Genomic DNA, 19,811 nt, shown 5'->3' with positions numbered 1-19,811 from the left:
ATCACTTCTGTATGGAGCTGCCGAAAAGGATCAGGATGGAAACTCTCTGCTCAGAGCCACAGAGGGCAATTCCTGCATCCAAAGTGCTTTACATACAGGAGGAAAGAGAAAAGCAGACCCTGCTGGCACTGCCAGCGAGCACCAGCCAGCCCTGCCACATGGGATGGGACTGTCCCCCTCACCTCCTTACCTGATAGGAGCATCACCCACCAGTGCCTTGGGAACAAGCCTGGCCCTTGGGGGAAAAATAGCACAAAATCCACAAAGAAGTTAGGTGGAAGCCTGTTTGTTCCAGCAGCCACCTCCTCCTGACATTAGGTTCCTGCTTAAAGCTGAGATTAATTCGGCCCCACGCACTCATCCTTATTTTTTCCCTTTCATTTAGCCCTTTGCACCTGCACGAAAGCAATTAAATAGCAAATCAGGAATGTATTCCCTGTTTGTCCTTTGTCCTGGCTGATGGCCTTTTTGTCTAGAAATGTCCTCTCCATCCCTGGCTGTATGATGCAAGAGAGGGACAGGATTTTTCTGGGGAACTGTAAGCCTTGCTCATGCCACAACAAAGCCTTTAGTCCCTGTTCGGAGAGGATTTTTTTAGCATACCATCACACAGAAATGTCCTGGGCATGCATTAGCAATAAGTCTTATTTTAAGGGTGGGGTCCCTTATTGAAATGACTGCTTTTCTCTGGTGTTTGCACAGTAACCCCCTTGTGTTTTCTCTCTTTTTCTTTTTTTCTCATCTCCTCAAAGGTCAGTTTGGATGTTGTCTGCATGGCAGCCTTCAGCCGAATCTCTGAACACTGGTTTAACGATCAGAGGGTTTTGGTGTCCAGGATTAGGAAACAGTGCTGGCAGGAAGGGCTTGTTTCCATACATCCCAGCTTGGCTGTTCCCAAAATCTCCTCCTCTTGGGATGCTGCCCCAGTACATCCCCAGAGCTGCAGTCCAGCGCTGGGTCATGAGGGGACATCATCCCCCAGCATCCCCAAATAGGGCTTATCTCCCTATGCTGGAGAGAACAGAAATCAGGAACCACACTGGGTAATACAGTCCCAGTGACAATTTCTGCACAGCAGACCTCAAATAAAAATGCAAGTGCTGTGTTTTTCCATCGGACACCCTGTATATACCAGGATCTCATCCAGGGAGAGCAGTGTGGGATATAATTTCCATTAACCTATTGCAAACACAGGACAGGGAACCTGCTGCTGTTTATCCTGGTAAATCACTGCCAGAGTTTTGGCTTCCCAAAGAGAGAAAAACTTGTATTTTCCTCTCTGAGAAAAACTCCAGCTGCTGATTGTTATGGGGGGTAATGATGGGTGATTCTTCAGCTGGACTCATCACCCACACCCTCTCCCCAGGCAGGTGCTTCTGCTGGGCTGGCTGCCCAAAAACTCCCCTTTAGTCAGAAAAACTTAATGATTTCAGTGTTTTTAATGCTGATTCCCCCTCCCGCTACCCCCCCCCCCAATTTTTCTCCTCCAATCTTTGAATTGTCTTAGGAGCAGCTCGTCCAAGGAAATTTTTGTCTCATACTGGACTTGAAACAGAAAGTCTAGTCAGGGACATCTGACATGCAATGTTTTTGTGAGTAAATACCAGCGTCCATGAAGTCATTTCCCGGGGTTAGAAATGAGCTCACCTCTGGAACAATTTCTCTTCTTACCCAAAGTTCACAAGTCAAGAGATTGGGAAGCTCCCACTTTTCAGCCTTTTCATTAAATAACAGAATCATAAAAATTAGCATGGTGCCACTGTGCTGTAAGTTACAAACAGGTCCAGAACAGGACATCACTCAAAATTCCCCTAAATCTCTGCAGCAAAAGACAGAGACACAAAACCCAGCGATCACCGGGAATAAACCAGCACCTCATTCTGCCTGCTCAGCCGGCCCTGGCTGCTCTGCCGAACCTGCCAAGGAGGGATGGTGATGGCTGCCCCTCCTGGGGATAATCTGGGTCATCCCATCCCCCTCTTAAAACCCCTTGTTTAAAGCAGAGGGAGGGATCTGTCCTGCCTTCCGGGCTCAATTACTTGGTAAACTGTGCCTTTAGACCATTCATTAGTGAGACAATGCTCTGTTTCTGATTCAGCTTTGTATATCAAAACCTCACTGATAAAAACTCTTCTCCAGGGGGTATCACACCATCGGACAGGGGTACTGGGAAAAACATACTCAAACCTGCTGCAGTTCCCACTTTTTAATACCCTGCCTGGTGCTCCTGATGCAGCTGAGCCCAGATGTCCAGAGCATCATTCCCAGGGGTTCCCTAAGTTTACATCTTCCCATGCAGAGCAGCAGCTCTCAGGATCCTTCCTCCACCTTTCACCAGGACACGTCAACCCGAGCAACAACCCCCTCCCTCATCTCTAAACTGGAAAAGAAAGAGGAGGGAATTCATCACCCCAGACCAAATCCTGAGGTCAAGCTCCACAAAACGTGGTGGGATCTGATGCCAAGTCCCATCTGCTCACCACCAAGCGATAAAACCTGTTTTTGTGTGTGCATCACTGCCCCACTCAGCTCAGCTTCTCCACAGCAGCTTTGCTTTCTTGCCCAGGCTGGAATTTATTTGGGGGGCGGAAATTATTTGGGAACTTTCACCTGGCACCCCAGCCCCCAGAAAAGCAAGAAAATCACACACAGGGTCAATGGAGGGACCCTGGGTCCCCTTCAGCTTCAGCACATGCTGACCCAGTCAGGGCTCTCACTGACCTAACTGGTATTTTTCTTGAGCTGGAAGAAATTATGAAATGCCAATGTTTTCGTTGTGACTAACCATGGAAGTGAACAATTTTGCCCTTGTTTTTGGACAGGGTTTAGTTGCTCTCCTTGACTTTGCCTTCTGTGCCTTCTTTTATCCTCATCTTTTCTTACTCCCTGTGGGACCTGTCCATCGCGTTGCTCCAAATATCCTCCTCCCTCCAAGCTCTCAAATAGGATTGTGTGTCCCAAGGCCATATTTCGGTTCTCCTTTTGGATGCTCCTTCCCAAACATTGGCCAAATTCAAGGGCTGGTCTCCTTTGTTGCACTGAGGGAGAGGTGAGACGTGGGGAAAGCTGACATCCCTGTGGGACCCTTGGCAGTGTTACACAGGGCTTGCAGGAGCAAAAAGCAGGGAACACCTCCCCTGACACCTCCTTCCCATGAGCTTCATATCTCCAAGCAGTTTTCAAGGCTTAAAGATACTCCTGGGTGAACTTTATGCAGGCACATGATCATTCTCTATGCTTTTAGGAAAGGATCAGTGGCTTGGGGGACAGATATCATTAATACTGAATTTAATGAGTCAGAGGGATATAATTTCTGCTCCCCAGCCCTGCTTTTGCCCTCCTGCAAGAAATCTGCTCTGAGCCAAGCCACTGGGGCTGCAGGACCCTAGTGACCATCCCTAAGAGGAACATCAGTGCTGACATCTATCCCCATCCAGATTTGGCCTCCCAGTGAGGTGTTTTGGGGAGCCAGTGCTCAATTTGCTCCTGTTGTTTCTCTGCAGAAGGGCTTATCTCCCACACTGCCTTCCCAACCTGCACCCAGCAGTTTTTGTCTCAGATGGGACAAGGTGCTCACACCTGGAGCTGCCAGCCCTTCCTTCTGCAACTCTTGGCCCCAGCAAACCCTCTGGTGCGCTCCCGGCAAACACACGTTGACCCTCCAGCGAAAGCTGATCTGGCCACATATTCCAGGGGGAATCCCAGCAGTGCTGCAATTAGCTCAGCAGAGACCAGCTTTTCCGAGCATGTCCTTGGCATATTGCATAAGGTCGTGAGATATTTTACATCTCTGGTTGCCCCCATGACCACAGGCACTCCAGGAAGGGGAGGCATTTCCAAGCCCTCTTTTGTCAGTGGGGATGCTTGCAAACTCTTTCGGAGCTGAAACCTGGGGGCAGATCAACCCTGGTTACCCCAGCCCAGGCACGGCTCCCCATTGCTCAATGCAATAATTACCCTGACATAAATTCCCACATGGTTCAGTGAGGAGTGCCCACTACCCACATAACTCCATCTCTTCCATCTTTCTGCCCATTCCACATGAGAGCCTCATCTGAACACTAAAAAAAACTTTTTAACCCCAAACTTCACTTTCATTGCCATCACTGTTGCCTCTGGTCTGACTTACACAGCCTATGCCTCTCCAATGTGCTGCTAGTGCAATCCCTGCAAAACAGGAGAAAGACAAACTGGAAAAACCAAGCCCTCCCCTGCACACTCATCGATCAGGCAGGATCTTGCTGGTTTTTAGGAAAAACTGGCTGATGTTTTGCTGGTGTAAATCACTGCAAACCTGCCCATCTCAACTTAGTTCATAGCAAGAAAATGGAGAAAAAGGCACAGACGAGATCATGGATCACCATCCCACGTGTGGGAGGCTGCTCTTCATGCCAGCACGGGTGCACAGCCTGGACTGCATCCCAGCCCAAAGCCAATACCCATAAACAAGAGCAATAAACCAAGGACTTCTTCAGGAGCAATTAATTACCCAAATCAACATGGACTTTGACACAGGATGGTCTTTGTCCATCCAACCCTGTCCAGAGCTAAAGCAAACAGCTGGTGGACTGTGGGTTGGAGCTCTGCTCCAGCCCTTCCTTTGCAGTGTAAATGTCCCCATTGAGGTGCTGTCCTGGCTTGGACCTGGCCACATTCCCATCACGCCTGTTCCCATCCTTCGACCGCTTTTACATCATTGATCAGAGGTTGTGCAATAGCTCAGGTGCTGCCACAAGCCCACATCTGCCAGCAGGATGTTCCCCACACGCACCCGTGATGCTGCCCTGCAAGTGTCCCTGAGCAGTTAATGCTCCAGGGAGAGGCTGGAATATGCATTATTCATGGCGGGCTTGAAAATAATAGCTTTCTCCATCTCACAGAGAGTTTCTAAATGAGTCAGAATTCTTATTTCTAAATGAGTCAGAACTCTTAATTTCCCCAGCTCAGCAATGCAAGTAAAAAGGGATTCACTACTGAGGCACTTCTGGTACTCTCACAATTCTGCCCCTCCACGCTCTGATGGGAAAGGAAAGACAGCAAACGTGGGCAGGGCACCTAGGAGGGAAATATCAGTGGGACCCTTCTGCAGTCCAGGATATCCCAGTGACCACTGAGTCCCTCCCCAGGGTACGTGGGTCTGTATGTGTGCAGCAGGGATGCAGGTGACAGTCCTTGACCACTCCAATAGCAAACATGCCCTGCAAAAGCACTAGAAGAAGCCCTTTTCCTTTACAGATGGAATCATGGAACAGAGGGCACCCTCTTTTACATGTCAGGGGTCAGTTGTGTTGTGCTGGTGCCAGCAGACATTTGGGGGTTCACCATGTGGAAGGTGAACTCAGCACAGCCACAGACACTTACTGTCCCCTCACTCCTGGCTTTTTCACCACTGCAGAAAAAGCCTTCCTGAGCTCCAGAGCTAAAATCAGTCTTTCCCTGGATCCTGGCTCTCCTGGTGTCCCCACTGTGCACTGCATTTTGTATCTGTTCCATAAATGATGTTAGCACTACTGAGCCCCAGTCAAGGCTTTAACTCCCAAGCAAATCCTTCCAGAGGGGAAAAAGTCCACTCACTCCTTTTCTCCCAGTCACAGTCTGTAAATCCTCATCTGCACAATGAAAACAAACTCCAGTAATTCATTTTTTTGGTTCTTTTCCAAAGATTTTAGGCAGCTGGAGTGCGATTTTGTGCTGATGAAGTGGTGGAGGAGGGCTTAAGTGAAACAATATTGTGGTGGCTGCAAGGTTTGCTGGTGTTTCAGAGCTCAGAGGGAACCTCAGGGACCTGCCACATCTCCAAGTTCTCCTAAAAACCATGCAAATTGCCACTCCGGCTCCTGGGATAGCAAAACAGGATTTAAAAAACAACATTAGCCACCCCTGGAGCATGGCTGGAGAAGTGCCAGGAGCCAAGTGCTTAATGAAATCCCAGCTCCCAACTCTCCCTTCTAAACCACGCAAACTTCCCCAAAGTGTTTGGGATGGAACAAAGTCATCAATCAGTTATTTTAACTCCCATCTCCGTAAACAGAAGCAAGCCCAGAAACATGCACCAGGGAAAAATAACCGTCAGCTCCCTTTGGCGGAGTGGAGGGGCACAGGGAGGGAGGATGAGGGCAGCTGGCGGGGAACTAAGCACAGCCTTGGCCCAAAAGGGGATTTTATGGGCCCCACAGAGCATTTCACAGACCCCACAGCCTGTGAATTCCACATGCAGCCCTGAGAGCAGCCCCTCCAACCCTGCTGCCCTCCCAGTGTGGTGTAGTTGGCTTTTGGTGATGGTCACTCAGCCCATGCGGTACTAGAAAGGGTGGGACACATGAAGAACCAGGATGAGCATTACTAGCCAGTTTTCCCCTGGATTTATTAGATGAACACAAGAAAAGTTATGGATACAAAGGAGTGTGGGGAGGGAGATGCTGCTGCACCATCTGCTGTCACACTCCTCTGACACTGCCCCAGCCTTGGCACTGGTCAGAGGTAGCATTAAGCATGGCAGCATTCACATAAATACCTTATGGCTTTGTAATTATACATCAGTGATGAAACCATGGGAAAAACCCATGAGATTTGGGTAGGCTCCCCAGCATTAATCCGGGAGGGGAATGAGTCCAAGAGGCTGTGGATCTGCTGCTTTCTGATGGGAAGCAGCAGCCTTAGGCAGCTGAAGCCACTGGTGATGGGCAGAAAGATAGGAGCAGTTTGGTCTGGGATTCATCCTTCTCACTGGCCACAGGTGCTGCAGCCCTGCAGAGACTACCCAGGGCATGGGGCAGCCCCTGGCTTGTCCTCTCCACCCTGTGGGCTGGGGCATCATTCCCCTCCAGGCAGATGGAAAGCATCTCCCAGAGCCAGTGGCGCTTAGCACTGGGAACATCTGGGGCTCTTCTCATGCTGTTCCCTCCAAAGTCAGCCCCATGTCGGAGCTGCAGCAAGGGATGGTCAAGCCAAGAGAGACTGTGCAAATGAACTTTTCTAGAGACTTGGGGTTTGCATGAACTCCTATGTCCCAAACCTGCTTCTGAAGCAGCACACATGTCTCCAGGGCTGGTCTTGAAAGAGACACGCTAGAGAGAAAACAGCCATGCTGAGGAGGCTACAAAATCCCCTACAGAAATGCCTGCACCCACACTGGGTTAGAGCTATCATCCCATTTCCATAATGTAAGGAATAACATTTTATTCCTTTTGCAGAACAGCACATTTCCTTACCCAGCAGTGAGACACATGGAAATTGATGCCAGGATGTGGGCAAGCAGCCAGTGGGACTGGAGATGTCTTGCCAAGGCACCGATGCTCTGCTTAGTGTGGGTCAGCTGTGGTGGGAGGTAGGTGCCATCTGGGGAAGATGAATTCCTTGCTCTCTGCCTCAGCACCTTTCCCACGCCTTGTCCTCATCATGGCGAGGAAACGGAGATGAGCTCCGTGTTTATGTCAGAGATCTGGAGCTTCCAGCTCACTGGGCACTCCTTGCCCACCAGATAAACATTCTGCTGTTTTGGGCACATCTCAGATGTTTTTTCCTTTTCCCTCGTAAACATAAACAGGAGCCGGTGTAGGTCACCACTGATTATTTTTTATGTGACATCTTGATCTGTGTTCCTCCTGCACCACTCCCTTTGGCATCAGGGCTGACAAGGATTACCATGAGGCAGCTTGGGACACCACTGGCCCCCACCGGCTGCCCTAACACCCATCCCCATTCTTTGGGGGTAGCTCCTGATACAAAGCATATGCTTTCACACCACACTCCTGCAGCAACTGTCTGCACAGTCCAACAGCTCTGGGGCTGCATGCTTGGGTGGCAGTCACTTGCACAAGGCCACATGCTTTCTCAACACCCAGGAGCCCCGAGTCCACAGACCAGCTGCCACAAGTTCCATGAGGAAAATATGGCTGCAGAGGGAGGAAAAACCTGGAAGGCTGAAGCCAGTGTGGGGCAAGCAGGAAACTCTGGTTAGGGGTCATTGCTAGGTCTCCCCATGGCTCGAGGGAGATGCAGTCACATTTAATTACAAGGATGGTCCTGCCTCTGCAGCTCTGTGCTACCCCAGGTGTCCAAACCAATCCCACTGGCTTTGTCTCACATCCTCACAGCATCCTCATTTGACCCCTGCCAGAGCCAGCACAGGGGCAGAGGTTGGCAGGCAGTGCAGAGAACGGTGCCCAGCTGAGCCATACCACACACCTGCAAAACGGGGCAACTCCACATGCACTGCTGGGTGGGCACCACGTTTGTCCCAGACCAGGTAAAGCCAAAAAAGCATCCCCAAAACTCACTGCCTGCTCACCATATCTACACCTTCAACACTCAGCAGCATCTATTTCAGATCCAGACCCCGTGTGAACCACTAACAGTGACGGTGCGGTGCTGCGATGCGGTGCCCACACTGGGACGTGGTGCCCACACCGTGCCCTGCCCCGCCACCAGCAGCAGCCGCCACGCCGTGGCATCGCCGCAGGTTTCTGTTTACCATCACCTTATTAAGGGATTATTCAAGCTGCGGTTTCCTCGCGCGTCCGATCTGTTTGTGCTCGCGGCCAGTGGCTCGCTGCCATCCCCTAAGCTACACGCCGGGCTATATAAGCGACCTCGCCGCCTCGGCGGCGGGAGGCTTGTACACAGCTCGGCTCCATTCGGCACAGGGGAGGTTTCGGTAAGCTGCAGCTCTCTCTCTCTCCCTCTCTCTCTCCCTCTCCTTCTCCTTCCCAATCGGCTGCAAATCCCTGAACCCGCAGCTGACAAGCCCTCGTCTCGCCCGCGGATCTCAGCTCGGCTGGCGGCTCCGTGGTGAGAAGACGGGACTCTCCTTAAGTGGGGTTTCAGTGGCTTTTTAGGGTAAGAGAAAAAAATCCCAAGCCAATCTTGCTGTTTTTCTTTCCGTGGCAGATAGTGGTTATAATTCTGCTGTGCTAAAGCAGCTTAATTAAGTGCGGCTGTGATTGAAGGTGAGGTGGAAATTAATTAATGGGCAGATGACGGCACAGAGGCTGAAAAACATAGATGAGGATGCAGTTCCCTGCGTCCCGCTCCTCCCTTCCTCGTCCCAGCTAATGGGCTTGGGGAAGGGTTACAGGACAGCTGGAGAGGGGGCTTGGGGGGCTTTGCTCACATGGGGCTGTTTGATCTCCCGTGGCTCTGTCCCACGGTGGCTTCCCCAGCCCCCTCCCAGAGAGGGGACACAGGCAATTCCGAACCTTCCCTGCTGCCAAGATCCAGCCGCTTGAGCCCCCCTTTTCTAGCATTGCATGTCTGGGTACAGAGGGATGTATCTCAATCCCAAACCCAGTGCTGAACAAGTTGCAGTCAGCTCCAAAAATAGTTGCCAAGTGGGAAACAGGATTAATTTTTTCCTGGTTATTGTCTGGCTGCGAGTTCACGACCCCACCATAAGCCCACAAAATACCGCTCATGTGTTGCTTGTTATTTTTGCTTCACTGGGATTTGCTGAGCCATAATCAAAGTATTTCCTAGTCCCACGTTCTCCGGTCTCTGAGGGGATGGTTAGTACCACTTACAGATAACAAGAGTGTTCTCACCCCTGGCTGCTGTATGTCAGCCCCATTTTATGGGTAAACTGAGGCACCAAATGACTGGAGCAATATTCTCCCTTCCTCCCAGTTCATCAATTTTGGGTGCATAAAGTAAAGCACCTGGAATTCTAGCTGGTGGCACTAGGGGTAACACCAGCTCCATGGGCACATTCAGAAATTAAAAACCCAAATGCTTGAAGCTCTAGGGCAAAGGGACTCACTGAAAACAAAATCTGAAGTGGCTGAGCTGGTGAAGAACGACACAAAGCCTCAGTCCCACATCTGTGCCTGTGGGAAAAGGAAAATATTGAGCTTCTTGCTACATTTGAAGGAAATACTTGGCTTGTGCATGGGGCTTTCCACTTTCAGAGGTGCTCAGGAGCCTTCCCTCTCACGCTCTGGCATATACTAGGCTAAGATTCTATCCTCACACTATGCCCAGTTTGCAGGCAGAGGGATGGAGATGTCTCTGCTCCTGTGGGGAGCACAGCTGGGTGCTGGGGGTCCTGCGGAGCTGCGCGGGCTGTGAGAGATCCCTGCAGAAGTATTTAAGCTGTTCCAAGGCATGTTAAGGAGATGCCGTTACAAAGCAGTGCTCTGCAGAATAGATTTGGGCTCAGATGTGATGGTGAGAAGCAGGGGGAATGCGAGCACAGATGTGGAGCCCCTGCTGCTCCCCACTGGGGGAGTAGATGAGGAGCTGCTGGGGGTGGGTGAGCAGGGGATACAAGTGGCCCCGTGGCATGTTTTGGAGTGGTTCAGCCTGGGAGAAGTTCCCGGAAAACAGCAGGACCCGAGTGAGCCTCGACACAGTTGGCTTGTCTCTGCAGGACTGGGGAAGGCGTGGGACAGCTGCGGAAGCCCCTGGTCACCTCTGGAGACAGCAATGGTCACCATGAAAGCCTGGATCCTCCTCCTCCTCTTGGGAGCCACATCCGTTTTAGGTGAAGGTTAAATGTTTCCATTCTGGTCACTGTGCTGTCCCCTGCCCACGCCAGTGCAGGCACGTCTGTTGGCAGCCACTGAGCCAGCAGACACAGCCTGACATCGATGCTGGGTGCTGGTCTGGGTCACTGTGGCGTTTGCCCAGCCAGACAACTTCCACAAGGACTGGCTCCCATCCAGCCCCCAGAGTTCAAGCAAAGCCTGTCTGCGAGTCAGCAAGCCTCTGTATGACCAGAGATGAGCTCCCCAGCCCACTGGTCATGCTGAGACCATCCCTGCCTGCTGTCCCTGAGACCCCATAGAATCCAGTCTGTACCCACAGGAGCTGGGCACAGGGGAGAGCTGGTGCTGGGGCTCAGCTCCCCAGTTTATATGGGACTGGTCCCCAGGAACCAGCCATGGCCATCAGCTCCCCTCAGGCACGCAGGTATCCAGCAAGTGCAGAAATCCGTTCTTGCCCCATAGGGCAATGAACCTTGGATTCATTTCTCCTTGCACATGGAGAGGCAGGAGATATTTTATCTCTCCAGCTATAAAAAGATGAATCAATCTCAGCTGCTCCAACAGGAAGTACGAAAAACTTCTTCAGTGATAAGGGAAATAGAAAATTTGTATCATACCTGAGCTGCAGTGATGCTGTGGGACATCTCTGTTATGTCCGTCTCTTGGCATCTCCTGCACTGCATCCTACAGGAGCTCTAACCAGCCACAGTCCAACGGGAAAGCTGTAATATTGAACCTAAGGATGCCCAATTCCTTGAATCTATTTTATTCTTTCATTTATTGACCCTTAGGACAAAGGATTCTGAAACCAGCCCTCAGCAGGGTCCAGATAGGACCGAAAACCTTCAGCCCGCTGGTAATGCTCAGCATGGAGAGTAAGTTAATTCCCACCTTGGGTGGATTTTCCTCGCTGGACAATTTTTCCAACAATTTAGAACTAACCAATATTATTTGAGTAGAAGAGGACATTTAGGGTTAGAATCACTCTGTGATTCTATGATTTAGGAAATGGAATAAATGTTAATCATCCACGACCCCCTGTAGGGTTTTGGCTATCGCTGACATATGCTGTTGGCTCCTCTCCTGGAAAAGGGAAGGTCAACGTGTGACCACAGCCCCAGCTCCTGCGGGAGGCACGCACGGGCCGGGAGGGTGAGAAGATCCCAGGAATGGGCCAGCACATGCTCTGACTGCCTTTACCCTGCCCAGACTGTCCCCACACCCTGGGCAGTTTTGTGACACCATTCCTTTAGAATCAAAGCCTGTGGGGAATAATTAACCTGCAGAGCCCACTCCGCTCATTAATCCCCAGGAGATGCCCCAGCCTCTCATCTTTACTGCCTATGGCTCAGGATTTAAATTCTAGCAGGCACTGAAAGGGCTGGCCATGCTGAAGGATTTGGGGATTTTCCCAGCCATTTGCCCAGCTCCCAGCAGCTCTCTTAGCCACTGGGAAGAATCAAAGCACCAAAACCATGGACACTGAGAGTTCCCCTCCACTTGCTGAGAGGTATTTTTAGGAAAACTACCAGTAAAATAGTTTTCCCCTCAAAGTGCATGGCACAAGGCAGTGATGCTGGGGCTGGCTCCCTGGCTGGCAAACCCTGCCTGAATCACCCCTCTGCCCACAGGTACAAGGAGCAGCTCTCGCCAGGGAGACCCGACCTTCACCTACATCAGACGCAGTATGTTCCTGCCGGCCGGTGCCACGGGGTAGCCCTGTCCCTCCGCATGTCCCCACCAATGCTCAATCCCTCAGCTTCTCCCTCATCCTCTACTTTCTGCTTTTTCTGCTGTCAAAGCACTACCCAGAGCCATATAATGCCATTTTCCTCCACAGGATTCCCCTCCTCATTTCCTATCATCACCAGCCCTACAGATTAAAGCAGCTGATCCCAAACAAACTTAGGATCTTGCTGAGATCCCAGTTTAATCTGTTGCACATTAAATTTTTGCTTGGGGCAAGCACAAATAGGCATTTCTCCACAGGATGTGACCACCCCAAGCCCACCTCCTCCTGCATGGATGCACAACTTGGGATGCTGAACCAGAGATGCCGATGTGCCAACAGATTAAAACCTTGCCCATCTAAGCCAAGTGCTCACTCCAAGCCAGACATGATGTTCCCATATCTGCTCTCATTTAAAGGGTCTTTTCCACCCACTTGCTTTTATAAGCCAGGATCATTTTCAACCATCCATTCACAATTTGAACAGTCCAGCTCTGTGTCTGTCTGCCTTTCTAGGAAACAAATCAACCTGCTCTATTATAAATTGGGTGGAAGAATAGGTATGGGAGATGACATAGCACACATCTCCAAGACACTTCATTTTCAGAAACTTTAGTCACTAGCACATCCTCATAAACATTATTAGAACACTGTCATTTTAAGAAAAGCCCAAACCACAGACTCGGAGTGGATCTCATCCATTCAAAGTAGCTTAAATTAATAACATCTAGTAGCCCAGTTAAAGAAATTACTTTAAAAATCTAACCTCATATTAAACTCTCAATGTGTTTTGCAAATTTTCTCTGTTTTACCGATCAGCTGGCTCCCGACATGCTCAGTCTGCTCGGTAGCATCTTAAGCTTCTGGTTTGCACACAGTAAAAGTGGTGCTCACAACAGGACACACGCTGCCCCTATAGAAAACATATGTTGAAATTTGGTTAAAGATACTCAACATGATCATACCAACAATTTTACCATTTTATAACTATTTAACCACTCTACCTTTTTTTTTACTATTTAACCACATTTGAAACAGACAAGTGTTGCCCCTCAAACAACATTTAAATGAGAATGTGTGTTTGATTTCCTTAAGCCAAAGTTATTCTACACCAAGCATAAGCTGCCTGCACTTCGCTCCTCTTGGGTTTATCTTAATCATCCTGAATTTGGTAGCCTGCAGGGAATTAAGTCAGAAGCCTTCAGATGCCTTCTCATGCTTTAATTCGCAGCTCCCTGAACATGCTTTGAGTTTGTTTAATCCATGTGGTGCATAATATCCAAATGTATAGTCTGAGTTCTAGAGAAGCTGCTAAAACCCAACTGCCCGTTTTTGGGCAGCTGTATGTGTAATGTGCGCCTCAGTAACACACCACTGATGTTATTCAAGGTCCACTGGTGCAAGATTCAAAAAGGTTTTTGTCTCCATGGTCGAAATGGAGCGAGTGCTCTGCAAAGTGTGGCCAAACCGGGGTGCAGAAGCGTACCAGATCCTGCCTAGCTGAGCGCCTCTGGGGCGTGCACTGTAATGAAGCAACTGAGGAAGGGCGGCTCTGCATTGGACATGTTTGCTCAGGTGCTCCTATAACCTCACTTACGGGCAGGGGAGGATGTCCTGGTCTCACCACTGCACAGGTGTTTTACTCCCTTTGCTGTCATTTTACCATCTTTCTCTCCTTTACCAGAATTTAGTGATTCCCAAGCAGGGCTGAAGAGTACAAAGAGCACAGCAGGAGTTTATAGCCAAACAGAAAGATAACAGGGACTCACAATATCTTGGGGATATAGAAAAAATCTCATTAATCTTGTTATAACGGCAGCTCTCAAGGTGGAGTCTGTGACTGCAGACAGCTGCCTCCGTGCAACCTCCAGGAAAGAGATGATTTGGGAATATCAAATTGCCATAGTCCCTGCTGAAGGGGCTTGTAATTAATTATATTATTCTTACAATCCCCTTTTAACCAAGTAATTCTGAAAACATTCTGAAAACATGTTTTGTGCAGAAAAATTGTTTCAGGTTTTCCCTGATTTCTTAAATTTATTTTCATCTTTGAAAAATCAGGTAGCCGCTGTACAGGGATGCTCTGTGATTGTAAAAGGAATGACCTGAGCCTTGGGAAAAGACAGATTATTATTTAGGATTAATCACTATAGGTAAATGAGTACAGAGTAATATTTGGGAGACCAATTGTTAAACCCATCAGGTAATGCTCACTTGGCAATTACCCCACATCCTGCTCAAGCCAGGATACTATTGAATAAGGGGAGACAGCTTTTGGGAAAGACCAAAATCACAACTTCTGGGCATGCACTGGTAACAGAAACCTAGAAAGTTTATGACATTGAATTTGTAATTTTGCCAGGGTTGAGCTAAGAGCTCACATGCTGATCTGGATTCAAATTTCCCTGAAATTCAGCCCTTTGGGGAAGATAAATAGCAGTTCCTAGCTGTAATTATATCCACGTGGCTGCTTTCTACTAATTGTCAGGTTCAAAATGACATCGTCCCTGCCTTTCTGATGCACAGCTGTGGATAATCAGGAAAAATATGTTTTGGATACAATTTGCTCCTTATGCAGTATTTGCCTTATTGCATCTAAATTAAAAGCAGACACAAGAACGTGCTGTGAGTGTTGTGGGGACTTGGGGCTGATTTTTGATGTGTCTGCTTCTCCTCCAGCCTGCAACATCACCTGCCCTATGGGCCGTGTCAATGCCGACTGTGACAGCTGCATGTGTGAGGATGCCACCCTGCACGGGAAGGTGTCTCTCGAGGATGGGTCACCTGCTGCGATGCCCGGGTCTACCTGCAAGCCAAGAAACTCAAGCTGTTGACAATGGCCGATAACAGAGGCATGTTTAGGATCCCTGGAGTCTGTCCTGATGGGAAAAACACCCTTAAAATAAAGAAAGCCAAATATGCAACAGCGACTGTCACCGTGCCTGAAAGCGACCGGAGAAACCTGGCAATCCAAGTGCAACTGCACCGATCAGGTAGCCCCAAAGAGGGGGGATGCAGGAAGCTATATGCAGGCATCAGAAATAAACTGTGGTTTTATGGGAGGAAGAGTAATGAGATGGCCTTTTCCTTTTCCTGCAGGCAAACCCTACGTTTTCAGGAGCCCTGAGGACAAAGCCAGGAGAGTGGGACAGAGTGTGTCACTCTGCTGTGATGCCCGAGGGAGCCCAGCCCCCGACCGCTACCTCTGGTAAGGAGCTTGATTTCAACCTGCCAAAAGTCGTAGTTGTCCCATGGATGCCGGTTTTATCTCCTTACCATCTCCATAAATGGGGGGGTTTAGCTATAAAACAGTTAAATACTCTGAGAACTGATGGCTGCAAGTGATGGCTTCCTCACAATGGCACAGCAATGTCATCTGCTGAGGGATTCATTGGAAAAACTCAAAGAGTTTAAAAACCTCATCAGACACAACTGGCAGCTCTGCCTGCCTGCCAGCTGTCCAGCAGCCACATCTCAGTACTGCCAGCAGTAGGGGAAAATTTTTTAGGTGATGCCACCTAGCCAAACAAAAACCAGGGAAACTGAGGCAGGAAATCTGGCAAAATCCACATAATAGGATGCAGGATTAAGCCATCGCTGTGCTCCAGCCAGACTGTCAGCCTCTGTCTCCTTAACTGTTCCTGGCAGGTACCACAATGGCTCACTACTGGATCCCTCCTTGTACAAATATAAAAACAACCTGATTCTGAAGAACCTGAACAGTGGACAGTCAGGAGAGTATTTCTGCAAGGCCAGCAGTGCTGGGGGGTCGGCAAAGTCCCAAGTTGCCAAGCTGGCTGTCATAGGTAAGAGAGTTATGTGCCTGATGCTCTCCAAGCAGCTGGGGAGCTGTTGGTGTGCAAGAATCAGAAACTGAGATACATCTGGTAAAGAAAAGCCACAGGAAAAATACTTGAGGTTTATAACATTCATCTGTTTGCAGATAAGCTTGAGTGAGCTGGTTATGAACCAGACGCTCCTTACAAACCAAAGCTCTGGATTGCAGGTGACCTACCAAGCTCAACCTGCTGCTGTCAGATTTCTCACTGTACTTGCTGCCTGACATGGGAATATTTATGGTTGTTTTTAAAATCCTGGGACACATTTTAGTCTTGCCATAGTCAAAAAGCCAGGCAGCAGCAGAGTATCTAGCTGAGGGTGGGTTGGATGACTATAGTGGATAAGCAGGAGCTGGGATGCTCCTGCAAACAGCTCTTAATCAGGGTCCTAAAGCTAAAGCTGAGCTGCTTCCTTCACTGAAATGAGTTAACCAGCTAACAAAAATCCTGCACAAACCTCATTGTTTTTAGGAGCAATGTTTAGCTCTGAGGTTTCAGACAACACAGTGATGACTGTACAATTATTTCATGCTGCTCATTAAGAAATCCTATTCAACAGGAAGACAAGAGGCAGCCTGTGACCCCCAACCCCAAAGCCACCTCATCCGACTTCCTCATGATTGCTTCCAAAAAGCAACAAACTCCTTCTACTATGATGTGGGCAAGTGCCCAGCAAAGACCTGTGTGGGGAAGCTGGATAAGGGACTTCGGTGTAAGGACAATGTCTCCTACTGCTGCGGGGTATCCAAGATGGAAACCAGGGACATCTCCTGCGATGGCTACACACTCCCCACTAAAGTCATTATCGAATGTGGGTGCAAAATATGCACCGAGACCAAAATAATGGTTCGAGGCAGAGCCACAGCAGCAGATAATGGTGAGCCACTGAGGTTTGGCCACATTTACATGGGGAACAAGAGAGTGAGTATGACCGGCTACAAGGGAACCTTCTCCATCCACATTCCAGCAGATACGGAGAGACTGGTTCTAACTTTTGTGGATCGACTGCAGAAGTTTGTGAACACAACGAAAGTTCTGCCCTTCAAGGAAAATGGAGGTGCTGTATTTCATGAAATCAAGCTACTAAGAAAGAAAGCCCCTGTTACACTGGAATCCACCGAAACAAATGTGATTTCTTTGGGGGAAATGGAAGAAGATGATCCAATTGCTGAATTAGAAATTCCTCCCAATGCATTTTATAGGAAAAATGGAGAGGTCTACAGTGGCAAAGTGAAAGCCAGCGTGACATTTCTGGACCCGAGAAACATCACCACAGCCCCTGTGACGCAAAGTGATCTGAACTTTGTAGATGAGGAAGGAGATGTATTTCCGCTCCGCACATATGGCATGTTTTCTGTGGACTTCACGGATGAACAGGGTACAGAGTCCCTCAATGCAGAAGAGGTGAAGGTTCATTTGGATGCTGCTCAGGTCAAGATGCCAGAGCACCTGCAAGAGATGAAGCTTTGGTCCCTGAACCCAGAGACAGGCTTATGGGAGGAAGAAGGGGACTTCAACATTGAAAAAAGCACACGGCGCAAACGGGAGGAGAGAACTTTTTTGGTTGGGAACATGGAGATCAAAGAGAGGCGTCTCTTTAACCTGGATGTCCCTGAGAGCAGACGGTGCTATGTCAAAGTCCGAGCCTACAGAAGCGAGAGATTTCTGCAAAGCGAGCAGATCCAAGGGGTTGTAATTTCTATTATAAACACGGAGCCAGAACCAGGGTTCTCCTCCAACCCCAGAGCATGGGGCCGTTTCGACAGCGTAGTCACTGGTCCTAATGGTGCCTGTGTGCCCGCTTTCTGTGACGAGCAAAACCCCGAGGCCTACGGAGCTTATATCTTGGCGAGCATGGGGGGTGAAGAGCTCGAAGCTGTGCCCTCTGCTCCCAAACTCAACCCTGCTGCTATTGGGGTCCCACAGCCATACCTCAACAAGCTCAACTACAGGAGGACAGACCACGAGGACTCCAACATTAAGAAAACAGCATTCAGCATTAATGTGGCCAAGCCAAGCCCTAATTCCCCAGAAGAGAACAACGGCCCTATTTATGCCTACGAAAACCTCAGTGAATGCGAGGAAGCTCCACACAGTGCTGCTCACTTCAGGTTTTACAGGATAGAAGGAGACCGGTACGACTACAACACTGTTCCCTTCAGTGAAGATGACCTCATGAGCTGGACGGATGACTACCTGGCGTGGTGGCCCAAACCCATGGAATTTAGGGCCTGCTACATTAAAGTAAAAATAAATGGGCCCCAGGAGGTGAATGTAAGATCTCGTAACATGGGTGGGACGCACCCACGCACCATTGGCAAACTCTATGGCATCAGGGATGTCCGTAGCATCCGTGACCCCCGGCAGCGGGACGTGTCGGCAGCCTGCCTGGAGTTCAAGTGCAGCGGAATGCTCTTCGACCAGGACCGTGTGGACCGTACACTCGTCAAAGTGGTCCCACAAGGCAACTGCCGTCGAGTGAGTGTCAACAGCATGCTCCACGAGTACCTGGTGAACCACCTCCCCATGGCTACCAACAATGACACCAGCGAGTACACAATGCTGGCACCTCTTGACCCACTGGGACACAACTACGGCATCTACACAGTCACCGACCAAGACCCAAGGATCGCCAAGGAAATTGCCCTGGGCAGGTGTTTCGACGGCACATCTGATGGCACCTCCAGAACCATGAAGAGCGACGTCGGTGTTGGGTTGACTTTCACTTGTTCGGAAAGGAGCGCAACAGAGCAAAGTATCTTCCAGTCTCAGAGGAACTTGGGCCAGCAATCTCCAAGGAACTCAGGCCAGCAGTCCATCCTGGTTCTGCCAGGGCAGAGCCCCGTGTACCAGAGGCCACCAGCAAGCCGCCGAAACAACCAAGCCAGGATCCCGATGAGAGGTCAACGTCCCACCTACTAGAACTGTATAGGAGCATTGGTAAAGTCACTCACACTCAATTAAATATACTTTGAAAGCAACATCAACCTGCTAAATAACCTAATTGAAAGCTGGTAGGTGTCATTATTTATGAGACATAATTAAGGTGCCATTTTTTTTTCCCCACCAGAAAGGAAAGATATAAGGCGAGAAGTGGGGGCCAGCAGTAGTGAGTTTGTGTCTTATTAAATGCATCCATAAAAATCTTTTTTCTGCCTGACATTAAACAGCTTCATGTGATAGCCTAAAGGGAAGACTAAACACATGATTCAATTAAGTCATGAACATAAAACATTTTTCTGTTCTGCATCTGCAGACTTTGCCAGCCCAAGTACCTGTACAGTAGTTGGTAACATGAAAAGGAATAAACTGATTTCCTCATACTGAATTCAACTGCAAGGTTTCGTACTTGAAATGTAAGTATTTTATTTATTTCTAGCTTGTTTTAGAATGATTGTATTCAAGCTAAACTACTGGCAGCTGCATTTCTAAGAACTCACAGGCTCAATAGCACACAGAAGCCATGTGGATTTGCAGACTCCACGTGGACATAGCTAGAGTTTTCTCTTGCTTCTTGCATTATTTGACAAGAAAATCCATGCTCTACGATAGGGTAGGCTAATAAAAAAAGTAATTTTGTAACTTCGACAACGTGTGTCACTTTTGTGTTTGAAATGCCCGAGTAAATAAACCACATGTAGAGCTGAGTAAAGAATAACCTGCAGGATTTCACCTTTCTGTTCACAAACAGATCACAGTTTTATCAGTGTGAGACTGATCCTGGATATGGGTGAGGGGTTTCATGGGTGCCTGGTTCTCCTG

At 49.1% G+C, this 19,811-nt stretch overlaps 2 protein-coding genes across 4 annotated transcripts in view; one reads left to right on the top strand and one right to left on the bottom strand.

The window, feature by feature from the left end:
- LOC104683892 (gonadotropin-releasing hormone II receptor-like) overlaps positions 1 to 19,811 on the bottom strand; it is a 31,727-nt gene that overhangs the window by 8,932 nt on the left and 2,984 nt on the right. For all 3 annotated transcript variants that reach the window (XM_039557755.1, XM_010390958.4, XM_010390957.4), the window contains exon 2: positions 12,977 to 13,123. The gene's annotated coding sequence lies outside the window, so the exon portion shown is untranslated. The remainder of the gene's footprint in view (positions 1 to 12,976; positions 13,124 to 19,811) is intronic.
- On the top strand, positions 8,491 to 19,707 carry LOC104683891 (cartilage intermediate layer protein). Its single transcript, XM_019280812.3, is given in 10 exon segments — positions 8,491 to 8,656; positions 10,364 to 10,477; positions 11,273 to 11,356; positions 12,113 to 12,166; positions 13,600 to 13,785; positions 14,890 to 15,000; positions 15,003 to 15,203; positions 15,310 to 15,418; positions 15,859 to 16,016; positions 16,609 to 19,707. Coding segments are annotated over 9 exon segments (3,324 nt in total). The 5' UTR covers positions 8,491 to 8,656; positions 10,364 to 10,419; the 3' UTR covers positions 18,972 to 19,707.

The sequence above is a fragment of the Corvus cornix genome, chromosome 10 (assembly GCF_000738735.6).
Source record: "Corvus cornix cornix isolate S_Up_H32 chromosome 10, ASM73873v5, whole genome shotgun sequence".
Taxonomy (NCBI): Eukaryota; Metazoa; Chordata; class Aves; order Passeriformes; family Corvidae; genus Corvus; species Corvus cornix.
Note: the sequence above shows the minus strand (reverse complement) of the source record. Positions and strands in the feature narration are given on the sequence as shown.